This window comes from Aptenodytes patagonicus, chromosome 1 (assembly GCF_965638725.1).
Source record: "Aptenodytes patagonicus chromosome 1, bAptPat1.pri.cur, whole genome shotgun sequence".
NCBI classification, from domain to species: domain Eukaryota; kingdom Metazoa; phylum Chordata; class Aves; order Sphenisciformes; family Spheniscidae; genus Aptenodytes; species Aptenodytes patagonicus.
Window position 1 is genome coordinate 11757356 of NC_134949.1, and position 14231 is coordinate 11771586.

The 14231-nt window shown below is 41.0% G+C and overlaps 1 protein-coding gene across 1 annotated transcript in view; it reads left to right on the top strand.

Annotated features, from left to right (window-relative positions):
* The window catches only part of GNAT3 (G protein subunit alpha transducin 3), a 28093-nt gene extending 21943 nt beyond the window's left edge, over nucleotides 1-6150 (top strand). The window contains exons 6-8 of the mRNA XM_076328623.1: nucleotides 4114-4243; nucleotides 4450-4603; nucleotides 5960-6150. Of these exons, the coding sequence (XP_076184738.1) occupies nucleotides 4114-4243; nucleotides 4450-4603; nucleotides 5960-6150 (475 nt within the window). The remainder of the gene's footprint in view (nucleotides 1-4113; nucleotides 4244-4449; nucleotides 4604-5959) is intronic.
* The last annotated feature ends 8081 nt before the right edge of the window (nucleotides 6151-14231 follow it).

A 14231-nucleotide genomic window follows, 5' to 3' on the forward strand; every position in this document is an offset into this window, starting at 1 on the left:
TCTTTCAAAGTTGTTGACCTATTATAATATTGGTAATCCCACTGTGATATCCTTGAATCCACTCTTACTTAATATTTTGGAACAGCCAAAAAAGCAAGACATTTTAGTACCAGTACTCCAACTTTAAGCATATAATGGACCGTTAAGAGATCTCAGAATATCAGGTTCTAAAAGGACATTTTTACATATGTAAGTGTCTACAAAGCATTATTTGTATCCTGCCATTTGAATAATTGTTTGTGACATTTATGAAATTTGCCTACCTAAATGTTGTCCTTAACAGCATGCAAAACATTTGATGACTACTAATTTGCATGCACTCTCAACCTTTCACTCTCTTGAGAACAGAAATAACTGCTCTTAACACTGGAATGCATTACAGTTGGCAAAAAAATAATAATTTCTGTCGCATGGGAAATTTCAGTATTAGCATGCATGCCTTCATGCTCATTTAAGATGAAAAGCAAAATGTTCAGAAAAAAAAATGTTGAAAATAATGTCTCTGAGAAATTTGACTGAAAATAATTGACACTTTCAGATTTTGTTATGCTTGGTGAACCAATTAAAAACATCTAATTCCACATGAAAATGTATTTGAATGAATTATGATAGTTTCAGTGTTCTATAATGCTTTTCTCTATGGAATGAATTCCATTTAATTCTTAATTTAAAGGCTGGGCTGCATACTGAGGAATGTAGTCTAGACAAGAAACTGTCTGTAGACATAGATGTATAAAGCACCAGGATTATAACTTTTACATTTCTCATTGGGCTTCTTTTTTTCTCCTCATGTGTCAATTAAACATCCCCCAAACCATCTATGCTACCACACAGCTGCTTTGACACAACGGAGATTACATACACAAAATAAGATTCTGAAGTAGATGCCCTACAAATAAATTATTATCACCTATTAATGCACCGATCACTCATGAAAATTCAGCACTTACCCACAAACACTACGGTGTAATGCCATAAACACCATCTTCTTTTTCTCTGATTAACATATTGCCAGACAGCTTTGTACATTGGAAATCTGAGCACCTTCAGTTACAACCCCAGTTTATGTAAGAAATAAATACAAAACCAGGACAGAGAAAGAAATCATCAGAATGCAAACCCTCTTTGAGATGAATGCTACCAGTCCTGACATTAGAATATCAGAATTGGTGCCTAGGTCCAACTGAAATGCAACACAACCGAGAATTAAGTTACCCGAGTGTCTGTAAACAAGAGGAAGGCTCCTAATGCCACCACAAACACAAAAAACCACTGTACTTAGCCTCTCTGCTATGCATCGCGGTAGTGTTATGTGAGTAAATTCATTGGTGGTTTTAGGCACTTAATATGAGGGTAAAACACTACAAAATAGTCTGAGGGTTTTGAGCTGCTATAGGGATGCAGAGCAGCTATAAATCCATCTTAACCAGCTAGTTACTGCTACTTGGCATCGCCAGAGCAATGCAAAACAGCTGGGGGATTCTGATGACTCTGCACTTAGTTTGATAAGTACCATAGAAACATCTATAAAGAGAGGAACACTTCCACATTCAGACTGAGTTTTGGTTGATGTACTTAAATGAGACTTGGGGTCACAAGCCATACATGGATAAAAAGAAGACATGAACAGATGCCTCATTCACTAAACACTTGTCCCCCTCTGAACTGAATGAGGCAGAAAACATTTTGTATCTGTGCAGTAAAAGTCTAAATTCGAGTACTGCTCCAGGGAACTGAATTACAGTTGCACTGACAACAGGTCTTGTTATTTGCTATCTTCTTAGTGGTTACTTTGCTGGTTTAGTGTAATTTGGCTTTCTCGTGCTCTTCAATTTATTTCACTAATGTTGACTTTGATTTCCAGAGCTCAGAACATACTTAAATATTTTTAAAAGAAGGTCTGATCTTCATAGGTCTTCTCCTGCTATCGCTTCCACTGATGTGCTAGGGAGAGTTCAACTGAAATCAGGCAAGCTTTATTTTAGTCTTCAGGTCTCGTTATATGTACCATTAGGACAAGTGATACATATCAGCTAGTCCCATATCTGTAGCTAAGTTTTCCAAGAGCAGTGTTGGGAAAATACAGAGCTTTCAAGACTAACTTTGACTGTCTCGGTAAAAGAAAAAGATCATCTCAGAAATACATTTTCTACCGCTCACAGAGGGACTTCAGTTTTACATGTGCATATGTTAAGTTCTGGGCTGACATAAGAAGAGCTAAGCAAACTAACGTTAGTACAACAAAAACTGCCCATAAGCATTGCCTCGGGCCTTGATCTTGTCCTATTTTAGTTGACTTCTTATGAATATTCACAGGGCCATATGCTAAAACCTTGCAGGAAGTGAATACAGATTCATATGATTATGTACGCTTGCGAAACTTTACTGCAGACTAAATTTTGAAGCTTTTTTTGCCCCCATAACCCTGATTTCAGAGTTACACCCCACAAATCAAGGAAGACACGTAATGGCAGGTGATTTTGGGGCACTAATCGCAGCCAAAAGTCAAGATGCTTTATTCATACTCACCTCACTCTTCAGTAGACACACTGAACTCAGTGAAGATATGCTTGGAAGAATGCCGTTACTGTTATCAAAATCTTGCTCCACAACAGCTTCCTGATTTCCTAATAATTCACGTTTATAGACACCCAATGATGAGACAAAGAGATGAAATGTACTAGAAAAAAATAATTTTCTCTAATTATTCCTCAGCTGCAGAAACAGTTCATCACGAGCATTGGGAGAGGTTTCATTTCTTCGAAGCAGGATGAAAAATGTAAACAATAACCTTTGTTTCCATCAGCTGCATTGCTGATGGTGGAAAAAAGAGAGGATCAATATACTGCAAAAAATGGTGTTTCAGTAACAAATTATTCTTGTTCTGTTTATTACTGACGTGATTTTTTCATACTGAATCCCAGTATTTTCATTGTTATAAAAATCGAGTTGTGTTTCATTTTCAGATACTGCAGGAGATACATCCAGAGCATTTTCTTGAAGGAAGGGATAATGCAACAGGGGATTAGGTTTTATACAGTTTTAAGTACAACAACAGGCAGCACGGGGAAAAGTCATGCACACGAGGAAACAGAAAAAGTAAGGGAAGGGTAAATTTAATTTTTTACATGTTTTTTCTCCTTTCTAATGCACTTGAAAAATGTTCAAGTCTGGCACCTTTTATGTCAGAAAAATAGTGAAAAGAAAGCCCTATCCCTTATCACTGAAGAACTGCAAATGTAAGTGGGAATTTTGAAAGTTGGTGCTAAGCAGAACAATGGTAGCTTTGACGACAGCTCCATCTCAGTTGGGCCCTAACTAGGGCCCTAACTAGGTCCCAGCTAGGTATGCTCAGTTGGCTTTGGACCCCATATAAAGAGTCCATAAAATGTTCATATGACTACCCAAAGGTAGTAATTTCTGGCAAAGACTGAAGGAAATTAATGCAGAGGAGGACAGCCCCACATTTTCCTCTCTACAAATGAAGGGATTCCTGCTCCCCATGAATTGCTGCTCAAAGAGCAACTAATGAGATTGATAGGGCAGAGACCCCCCCACGCAGACGCAGGCTGCGTTATACAGCTAGCGAAGCGATCGCGCCAGGGCAATGAATAGATGACTAAATATAGATCTACACTAGCCAATTAAACATAACCACTGGGTCAACCCATGACCGGCTTCCAGTCATACGCCTTACTGATCAATGTGTCAGTTCACTGCAAGCAAAACTATGAAGTAACAAATGACTGTGGATTTGAGGGTCTTCCGCCAATGTTTCACGTATGAACTCTGTCCTGAATAAATCCTTGCCTGCAGGGCTTAGTCCTGCACTCAGCTCTTATGCAGAGCCCCACTTCCTCAACATGGGAGTGCCACCCATATGCTTTCCTATATGCAGGTATTCAAGCCTTTACGTTTCATTTTATGCCCACTACCAAGCCATAAATAATATATAGTACTACTTGATCTGTTGGGATAGAAACAGACCAATATTTGGAAAAGCTGGATATTTGATTGTCATTCATCTCCAGTTGCACTCTGCACATCAACAGCATGCCTACGTCCTTATTAGTTAGTGCTTTACATTGTACATATGTTATTTTTTCTGCAAAGGATGTTTGATGTGGGTGGACAGCAATCAGAGAGAAAAAAGTGGATTCATTGCTTTGAGGGAGTTACTTGCATCATATTCTGTGCTGCACTCAGTGCCTATGACATGGTTCTGGTGGAAGATAAAGAAGTGGTGAGTCAGAAGAGACAAACAACCCTTTTTGCTGCTAAGTTTTAATGTACTCTCTGATGGCATATCAGAACTATTCCTGTTGCCTGATAACCGTTTAAAGGCTATTATGCTGTATTGGTTCTTGCCAGTAAAGAACATTACAGTAAAAGTGACATATGGGGATGAGATTTGTCAGTCTCTCATGTTTACCTTTTGCATCTCAACAGAACAGAATGCATGAAAGCCTTCAGCTGTTCAACAGCATCTGCAACCACAAGTGCTTTGCAGCCACTTCCATTGTGCTGTTTCTAAACAAAAAAGACCTCTTTCAAGAGAAAATAACAAAAGTTCATCTGAATATCTGCTTTCCTGAATATAATGGTAAGTTTGGGGTTTTCAGAAAAAAATACATTCAGATGATTAGCGTAGGCCATGCATTAAAGACTGAAACTTTGACTCAGGTCACCTATATATAACCGTTTAAATGCTAAGCATCTTATCTAAGCATCTAGCCTTTCTCTCAAAAGAATAGTATGGGACAGACATGGCCAGAATCCAATTCGTCTCACCTACTCATGATGCTTATCCTAGGGTGGGGTCACCTCTCTCTGGAGATGCTTATCTCTCTCCATTGGCGGTAGTAGAGGAAGCTGAGAGAACTAGAAGTTTCAGATGACTGAAGCGTGGTGTGATGAACCCAGCCAATATTTCAGTACAAGTCGGTGGCTTATCACTCAAACACACCATAACTGAATCCAAGTTTTTTGTCCCTATTTTGAAAATCCACTCCATAAAGGAAGTCGGCCTCTTTTTGTATGTCACAGTACTGTCTACTGGAAATAAAACCCAGCAGCTGTTCCCAGCTGATGCAAGAGAATATATGAGGCTATGTCAGAAAGTGCCAGAGAAAACCCAAAATCTGTTGGTATTTTAGTATTAACCTAATGTATTTGGGACAGGGAATGTCCAGAATGAAGCATACTTAAAGCAATATTATTATTAGAAGACGGGTTCTGTGCACTTCCTGAAAACCAGGTCCTCCACTCCCTTTCTCAGGACACATCAACACAGCAACCCAAAATTGCTCAGTGCTTTACTGGGATAATTAAACATTATGTGCTAGACTCAGTGGAGCTACGCCACTTCACACTGCCTGAGGCTTCAGACAGGACGGGAGCCAGCGAGGGCTCTCAGCAGCAGCCTGCCTCCAGGAGTCTCATCCTGCTCCAGACCTATAGCGAGTCTGCCGCACCAGTGTTCACACCTGCTGTTGTTCTAAAGGAGCACCACCGAAAGGCAGAAAAGCTGCGTGAAGAAATTATGACTGAATAAAGCATCTGAATTTTTCCCTTTTTCCATCTTCATTTCTTTATCTCTTCATTTTCGTACTTCCCAACAACTTTGTCTGCTATCTGCCTGATTCCCTTTGAATTTATGCTCCTTTTTTCTTCTGTTTCTCTCACTTTCTGCTCTCTCTCAGGTCCTTAACTGTTTCACACTGACTTACTCAGGAGCATTTCACTTCAGAAATGAGGGCTTCTGGTTAGGCATTGAAATTTAAATTTACGTGGGCAGTTTAGATACAAAATTTTCATACCTAATGCATGAAGTTAATTCCCTTTAGAAAAAAAGAAAAGAAAGAAAAAAAGGGAAAAAAAGAATTCTTGTTTCTTAGCAGCTGTGAGGAAGTACCAGTTGAAATGTGTCTTCTCTTTCTTTTACTGTTCTTTCCACTAGGACTAAATACATTTGAAGATGCTGGAAATTGCATCAAGAAACAATTTCTAGAGTTGAACATAAGGAAAGAAGATAAAGAGATTTATTCTCACTTGACATGTGCCACGGACACCCAGAATGTCAAGTTTGTATTTGATGCAGTAACAGACATAATAATCAAAGAAAATCTGAAAGACTGTGGGCTTTTCTAGCCATTCATTCCCTTGCTCATAGCCTGACTTCATCTCAGTCCACTTTCCTGTGTGCTGACTGAAATAAAAAACTCTAGGGAAGAAACAATATGAATTAGGCTTTCGTTAGCTGTCATTTGAAGCCTTGGGTATAGCCTGAGCATCGCAGACCAACACTGACTTTCTGTGTGTCATAAGAAGATTGAGAAAAATGTTCACGCTCCACAGAGATGCCAGCTGCTGATAAATCCCACCGGAATGAAAGGGAAATTCCTATTTTAATCAATATGATTTGAAGTTAATCAGCACTTCTCAGGAAACTGGGGACACCTCAGTATCCTGTGTTTTCTAGTGATGGGAGAAAAAAGATAATACATAACACATCACTTTTATTTATAGTTGAAGCCTTAAGAAAGCTATAGCATTAAACAGCATCAATAGATAATCTCCATTCAGTACTCGTTTTCATGTTACACACACAACTGAAAATTACATACCATTAATTCAACACAGGCAAACCCCCCAGACTTGACTGGTGCGTGACAAAGAGCAGTGCAAATCTGAATGTCTAATTATACCGTTTTGTTAGAAGAGCTGAGGGACATGGACATAAAAACTGCACATGTATAAAATTCACAAATACTGCTATCCAGTTTGGAAAAAATAAAACACAGTAAGATGGAGACAAGTTTTTTGAATCCCTAAGGGAGAAAAAAATATTATGGTAACTGTCAGTTCCTGCATAGGCCATAAAGGCAAGTTGAAACTTTTTTTTTTAACAAAGATGAGACTTTTTTTTTTAATAATAATTAATAGTCCTGCTGCTGGACAGCTTCTCCAGTGCTCTGTGACTGCAACAGACATTTCCACCAGTGCAGAGCAGATGTAAATCCACCAGTCCTCATGGCAAAAACACATCCTTGGGACTTTGGCACAGAGATCCATTCTCTATGCAAAGAACTTGCTAATGAAGAACCGCTCCCCTTTAACGTCTCCTGATTTACTGTGACTATAACTACAGAGAATATTTAACTATGTTAAACAGAATGGGAGTTATAAATATATTCAACCGAATTCTGAAATTTGGTCTTGAAACAAAACTCACTTTTGAAATCTGACCACTGACAAAATGTTTCCTTCTGTTTTCTTCTTTTTTTTAAATACATTTCGATCTAATTTTCACCATACTCTCACTGTGTTCTGGTTAATCTAATTATTGAAAACACTAGACTAGGCAACCTGGGCACTGAGCAACAGTCCTGCAAGCCGTCCACATGAGCAAGGTCATCGGTGTCCGTGGGTCTCCCAGCAGAAGTAGGAAGTGGAGAGCTAAAATACATTTTGCACTGCCTGGATTTCTGTTGCTGCCCAATCTGTAATGCTTCACTTGATTAATTCCTTATTTGTATTGAAAATAATGGATTTCCAGTGGTAAGGTTTCTGGATTCATTTCCAGCAATAAACCTAATTTAAAATGAACGGTTTGAACTATGGTGGCATCAACATTAATTTCTGGATCCCTGATGGCATAATAAAAGCCAAGATCTTTAAGAAACAAATCCACGTGCAAACACATCTCTCAAACGCATTCTTCAAGCAAACGCCTAAGAACTCGGACTTTACAGTGTGGCCTGAAAGTTAACCCAGGCAAGAAGACTGTACAGATTGGGTTTCCTACTCATGCTTTAAGAAGTTGTTAGGCCGGCCTAAGTTTGCCCGAGTTTCTGGCAAACCAGTGGCGGGAGGGAGCTCTGGGCTTTGTGATCCTCCAAGAGAAAGGGCTGCGGGTGGTGTCGCTGGGCTCCCCGAGGGGCTGGAGGGCCAAGCTGTGAGGACAGGACAGTGCGCGGGGAGCTCCCTCAGCCCAGCCGGCAGCTCCGGCGCCCAGTGGAAACCAGCACTCCCGGGCGCGGGCAGCGCGGGCAGCGCGGGCGGGCCGGGCGCCTGTACCCAGCGCTGCACGCAGGTGTGCTGCGGCGATCTGCTGGGGACAGACCGACCAAAACCGGCGGCTAGAGCCCAAATAACCCCGACCCGGGAGGAGCGGGCCGGCGGGCGCCGCAGGGGCGCCCGGCCTCCCCCGGGGCCGCCCGCCGTGGGCGGCGCCAGGCGCGGCCGCCAGGGGCCGCAGTGGCACCGCTGGGCCCGACGGCGGCAGCCGCCTGCGGCGCCGGGGGGGGCCGGTCCCGGGCGGGGCCAGGCCGGGGCCAAGCGGGCACGGGGGGGGGGGGGGGGGGCAGGCCGCGCCGGGGAGTCCGGCCTCGGCCCCCCCCCCGAATTCTTCCCACAGACAGACAGAGAGCTCGGTTGGCTAAGGGAGGCAGGGAAGGCGCGGGAGAGGGAGCCCGCTGTCCTGCAGACGAGGTGTTCGTCTTCATTTTCATTTTTGTAGGGAACCTGGCGTGATCCCCGTACCACGTGGGGTGTAATCCAGGTCACCTATATCCCGCTTGGCCTGGATTACCCCAGGTGGCGAGCTGGATCACTCTCTCCTCAAGGCTGGCTAATCCTTTAAATTCATTAAATATCTCCAAACTTACCTTGCGGAATCGCTGAGCATCTAAACTCAGGCACCAGCCCGTGGTTGGCAGCGCCAGACCTGCACTGACACGCTCCTGGCACTGACGCCTGACCCTGCCATAGGCCTGCAGCGACCCGAACTGTGCCTGAATTCCCAGGGAGGGCTAAAAAGTGAGGCGGGAGGAGGACTACAGTGAACAGGCTGTGTTTGGGGGCAGGAGGAAGGGGAAGACTGTGATACCTGCCATGTGTTTTTCGTACATGGTAGACTTTTTATACTTTTCTCTCCATGTACACACAGAAAAACCATCTTCCCATTTTTGTTGAAAACAGGTGATTATTCACAAGGGAAAGAAATGTTTGCGACCAGATGGAAACACGAAACATGGCTTCCAGAGGAAAGATAGCCAGAGGTTTCCGAAAATCTTCCCAGGGATGTGTCTGCACTTTCCATAGAAAAGGCACTAAATAATAGAAAAAACCTTTCCCAATCCCTAATCCTAACTGCAATTTTTGCCGTAGCTAGAAATGAAGTTGATCCCATGAGCAGAGAATGATGAAGAAAAGGTGTCTTCAACGTTTTGAAACCTATTCTGTACACTCGGGGACCTCCAAGTTGCAGCAGGAACCTGGGCTCATGAGCCTGTACTTTCCAAAACCATAGCTGTAACCCTGATCTTGGTCCTACCTCGTTTAAAAATGTAAAGGTAGGCATGAGACAGGAGCCAACAAGGGGTTAAGGAAAAATAGTTTTGAGCAAAATGGCATGAGTCCTCTTCCCAGCTCCAGGGGACCTCCAGGGTGCAGCAGGAACCTGGGCTCCTCAGCCTGCACTTTCCCAAATTCTAGCCCTACTCCTAGATTTAAATCTACCCTAGACTAGAAATCTGGTCCAGTCCTTGAGAAGTGAATGACAGAAGGTAAATTAGCACTTTAAACCAAGATGAGCCCTTTTCTGTTTTCTCAGGGTTCTCAATGATGCATTGAGAATTTAGGTTTCTCAAAACTGTTCTTGTCCAAACCCTTAATCCTATTGTCAGCTGTCACCCTAACTTTCAGTTCAAGTACTGTACATTTCAGAGATGTAAAATTAATCATTAAATAGTAAAAAAAGGACTGGATCCCTTGGAATCTCTTCTTCTTATTTAAGAGTGCCCTGTGTAGCCCCATGCATTAGTAAATACAGTTATTGCTGTTGCTGATAACAAGCCACAAGCTTTGTGTTAAGTTAACACAGGCCAGAGCACTTGTGAGGTTTTGTATGGACTAGTCTCAACTAGCTTGGAGCTTTGTTTCAGCTTGTTTATCTGCATCAGGAATTGTCTAATGAGCAGGTGCCTCTTACCTTTTTTGTTTTAGTTTTGCTTAGCTTTGTATAATTGGTGTAATGTCTGTTAAAAGTTTTTATATAAATAGGAATAGCAAGTAATTCGGCTGTGTAGAATGAACTATCTGTGACCCTAGACTAATGATGAAGCATAAAGAAGTAAAGTTATGGTGCAGTAGTGGTGGCTGTAAAGGTTTGAGTGTAGGATAATATCAGAGGCCCCAGGGCTTTCAGTAACTCACCAGTGAGGGCACTGCCAACCTAGGAGCTGGGTAAAACCAGTTGTAGGTATAACAAAAAAGTGTCTTATGTGTATAAACCCTACCATAAATAGTAAAGTTAGGTGCAGCATAAGAGTTGTGGACCAAGGAAGAAAAAGCAGGGTGTAGAGCATGTTAACAAATATACAGAAATGGACCCAAGTGGCCCCTAGAGCAAGGAGGAAACAGCCATCAACACCACCATCATGCTCCTCCCGGCAAAGAGGAGGAAAAAACCCTACCATGAACATCATAGTCCTCCCAGCAAATATCTCAGGAGGACAACTTGCTGTCACACCTCTTCTCTCAGACAAACACCATCAGCATTAGCAGCTAGAGGAGCAGCGGAGAGGTAAATGTAGTACCAGAGAAAAAGCATTAGATACTAGGAGGAGGATTTTATTACAACTTTTAACTATAATATTGTTGATGAGATATATGTTTTTAATCTGGAAAATTTAAACTGCATTTAAACTAACTAACATTAACTGTTTTCTGTGTTTTGGTTGTACAGTCAAATCTTTAAATTAGATTAACAATAAAATTTTGGCTTCTGGTATAAGATGTGGTCCTTCCTTTGGCCATGACAAGATGCTTAAGCACAGCATATGTGGGATATGTAAATACTCTGGGGTAGTAGTGGTATCAAACTGGTAATCTCACCCCTGCCCTTGTACTTTAGATGATCTCCAGGAATGCATGGGATAAGATGACAAAAGATTTGCTGCGTTTGACATCAACACGTCTTCATAACTCTCTTTGAGCTTCTCATTTCAAGAACTACAGTTCTGATTCTGTATATTCCATTTCCTAAGTTTCTTCAGCATTTATTGTGGGTATGGACTCTTGAAGATAGCAAAAGAGAAAAGAAAGGATTTGTTGTAAAGAACATTATTGCTTTTGCTTACTTTGCAAAGTCTTCAACAGGCAGCATTAACCCACGGAAGGAATGTTCAAAAGCTGCCAGCTTTCAGTGCATTGCCATTAAGTTGTTTTTAGTTTGTACCATCGTTACACTATTGTACATGTGGCTTTGATAGTCCATGAATGTTTGAATGACCCATCTTTACTTTAATTTGAAACTGGCATCCAAAACCTCGCAATTGCAGCACTGCAAATCCAGCTCGATTGGCTGTGTGAGATAATTTTGTTCATGCATTGAACTGGTACCGATGGTGTGTCCCTCTCTTACATAAAGGGTACGAAGCACTGTGCATCAACCTTAAACATTGCTAAGAGGGTTTCTATATAGGCAAGGACAGTAGGGTTTTATTTTTTATGTCTGATTGATTACTAATATTATTATCCCTACAATTCCAAGAAATAGACTAGACCTTGACTACTTTCATCTGTTCTGAAGTTCAAAAGTTACAAGTGAAACATCCGTGAGATCTTATCTGGGATATGGACCACTTCAGTGACAAGATATCTCTACATGCATTCTAGAGTTCCTTTTCCTAGGTTTCTGTCAATCTTCTTTCCCTTTTCTCTTTTAACTAAATATTTGCTTTTACTGCATCCCCATTTATTCTTCTCTTTTCCTGCATCTAATCCCAGGAAACATCCAGAGGGATTAAGGCTCATAGAATCACAGAATGGTTTGGGTTGGAAGGGACCTTTAAAGATCAGCTAGTTCCACCCCCCTTGCCATGGGCAGGGACATCCTCAACTAGATCAGGCTGCTCAAAGCCCCGTCCAACCTACACTTGAACACTTCCAGGAACGGGGCATCCACAACTTCTCTGGGCAACCTGCTCCAATGTTTGATTCCTTTTATCATGAGAGGAAAAAAAATCTTAAGTCTTCCCTTGAGAACTGGCAATAAGCAAAATCTTAGAGAAGGAAACAAGTCATCCTGTGATGTACTTACTTTTGCACTGCTTTATCTTTGAAGATGAAACACTTCCCAAGGCCCTGATTTAGCAAAAACCTCAGTCACTGAGAACATGAAAAGAACCGTTTAAGCAAGTAAAACTGCTGTACTGTAGAACTGCTGTACTGGGGCCAAAATAGCCAGAAAGGCCACTCCAGAAACACCCAAAGAATATTTTCCTCCCTGGGGATTACAAGGAGTTTTTCTACATTGGCCCTAGGAGCAAACAACTGATGTGGAAAGGTCATGCTCCTTCTCAACTCTGAGTCAGCCACTCATTCTAATAAATTGAATTAAAGACTCTGCAGTCCATTCTTTTGTCCACTGGGACATGTAAATCTTATTAGTGTCAATGAAGGTTGCAAGACACTCAGAAAAGGTAATATACCCTCCTTATAATGTGTATCTATAAGATACATTGCATGTCCTAAACCCACTTTCTATAACATTGTAGAAAACCTGCCATAAATCCAGCCCTTTTCTATAACATTTTAAAAGCATAGGAATGGCATATAAATCACAGGACAGTGAGACTCTGATGATGAGCATTGTGAAAGCTTCTTATCCTTGGTACAGTCCATTAAAAACAAATGATAAATTCTGAAGAAGCACATAGGAGGATCATCTGAGACCTAAGATCCAAGGGCACTTACCCGCTGAACACGCATTGATCAAAAGCGCTGTGTTTACCCATGGGTGCAAATCCTGTCCACACAGGAGCAAGAAGCTGTAAGAGGAAATTATACAGCCAGGAGATGCATTCATATGGGATCTTACGCAAAAGATATAAAACTACAATTTGCTACCCAGCAGCACTGTTCAGTGGCTGGTTTTGTGATAGCTGGTTTTGTGTGTAGAGAGGAATGAGGTGCTCTGATACTCTATTTGGTTTATGAGGGGAAAGAACATAGTAGAACTGAGGATATTTTTACAAGCTGTGTGCGTTGATTGAAGCTGTGCTAAAGAGCTGCAGCTTAAGGGGACATCATGTTCATTCCTGTTATGAATAGAGATTTGTAAAAAGGAAACCTTAATGTCTCCTTTAAGTGCATTTTTTCCCTGTAAAACAGGCAGTTAGTTGGTTTGTGAGCTATACCCGCTGTAGTTATAGGTGGATCACGTCATGCCACTGAGTTTTGATCAGAGCTCACCGTGAATTAAGAGTTAGTGGATTGTTCTGCTTAACATCAATAACATGATGTACTATAGGGGATATTTTTAACTCATGCTTAGTTTGATCTGATAACTTTTTTCTCCCGTATTGTATTATTGGAAAGCCAATACAAACCTTGTTTAGGAGTTCTGCTTAAAATTGATGTTCACTATATATTGTATTAGTAATAGAACAGCAATTAGCAGTTAGTTTATATGTTGGCTCTTTGAGAATTTTCACTGAATTCTTATGTCTATGTGTGTCAATGTCTAAGTTTATTTTCTTCTCTCTTTCCTTGTTTTTATTTTACATGGGATCAATAATGACCTTGTTGAATAATGTGTCTTATTTAATCTAATGTGCTTCAATTCAGTGCTTAGAATAGAGAACAGCTAGAAAAAACAGGGTTTCTTCCATTGAAAAAAAGAAACCATTAGTTAAATAGAGACTGTAAGTAGAACTTACATGAAAGTAAAATGACAGCTGGATCTTAATAAAATACATTACAGCTCTTCTTTGGAAAAAACAAGCTATCATTTACTTTAGAGCTCATTTACAGCCAGTGTTTTTCATACTATAAGTAATCTGAAATTCTAAATAAATCTCCCTCTGAAAAGCCACATAAGGCAGAGAAAATACTTGTGTAACAATTTTGGGACTTCAGAGAACAGGAACTAGAGAAACAAGGTGAAAGTGGCCAGGCTCAAAGGAAAGGGAATTAAATGAAGGACAGGTACATTTTCAGACTAAATAACACTCATTTTCTCCCTCTCAAAACCATTTTTATTTTTTTAATTTTGCATATTATAACTGAAAAGTTTCAAAGCTCAGACAAAACAGTTTGTTTTGTTGAAATAAAATATTTTGATAGATCCCAACTCTTTCCCTTTTCATGTATGAAGAACTACCAGCATCTGTTAAAAGCAGAAACAAAGAGAAACGGTGAAAATCTCAGAATCTTCCCTGGTG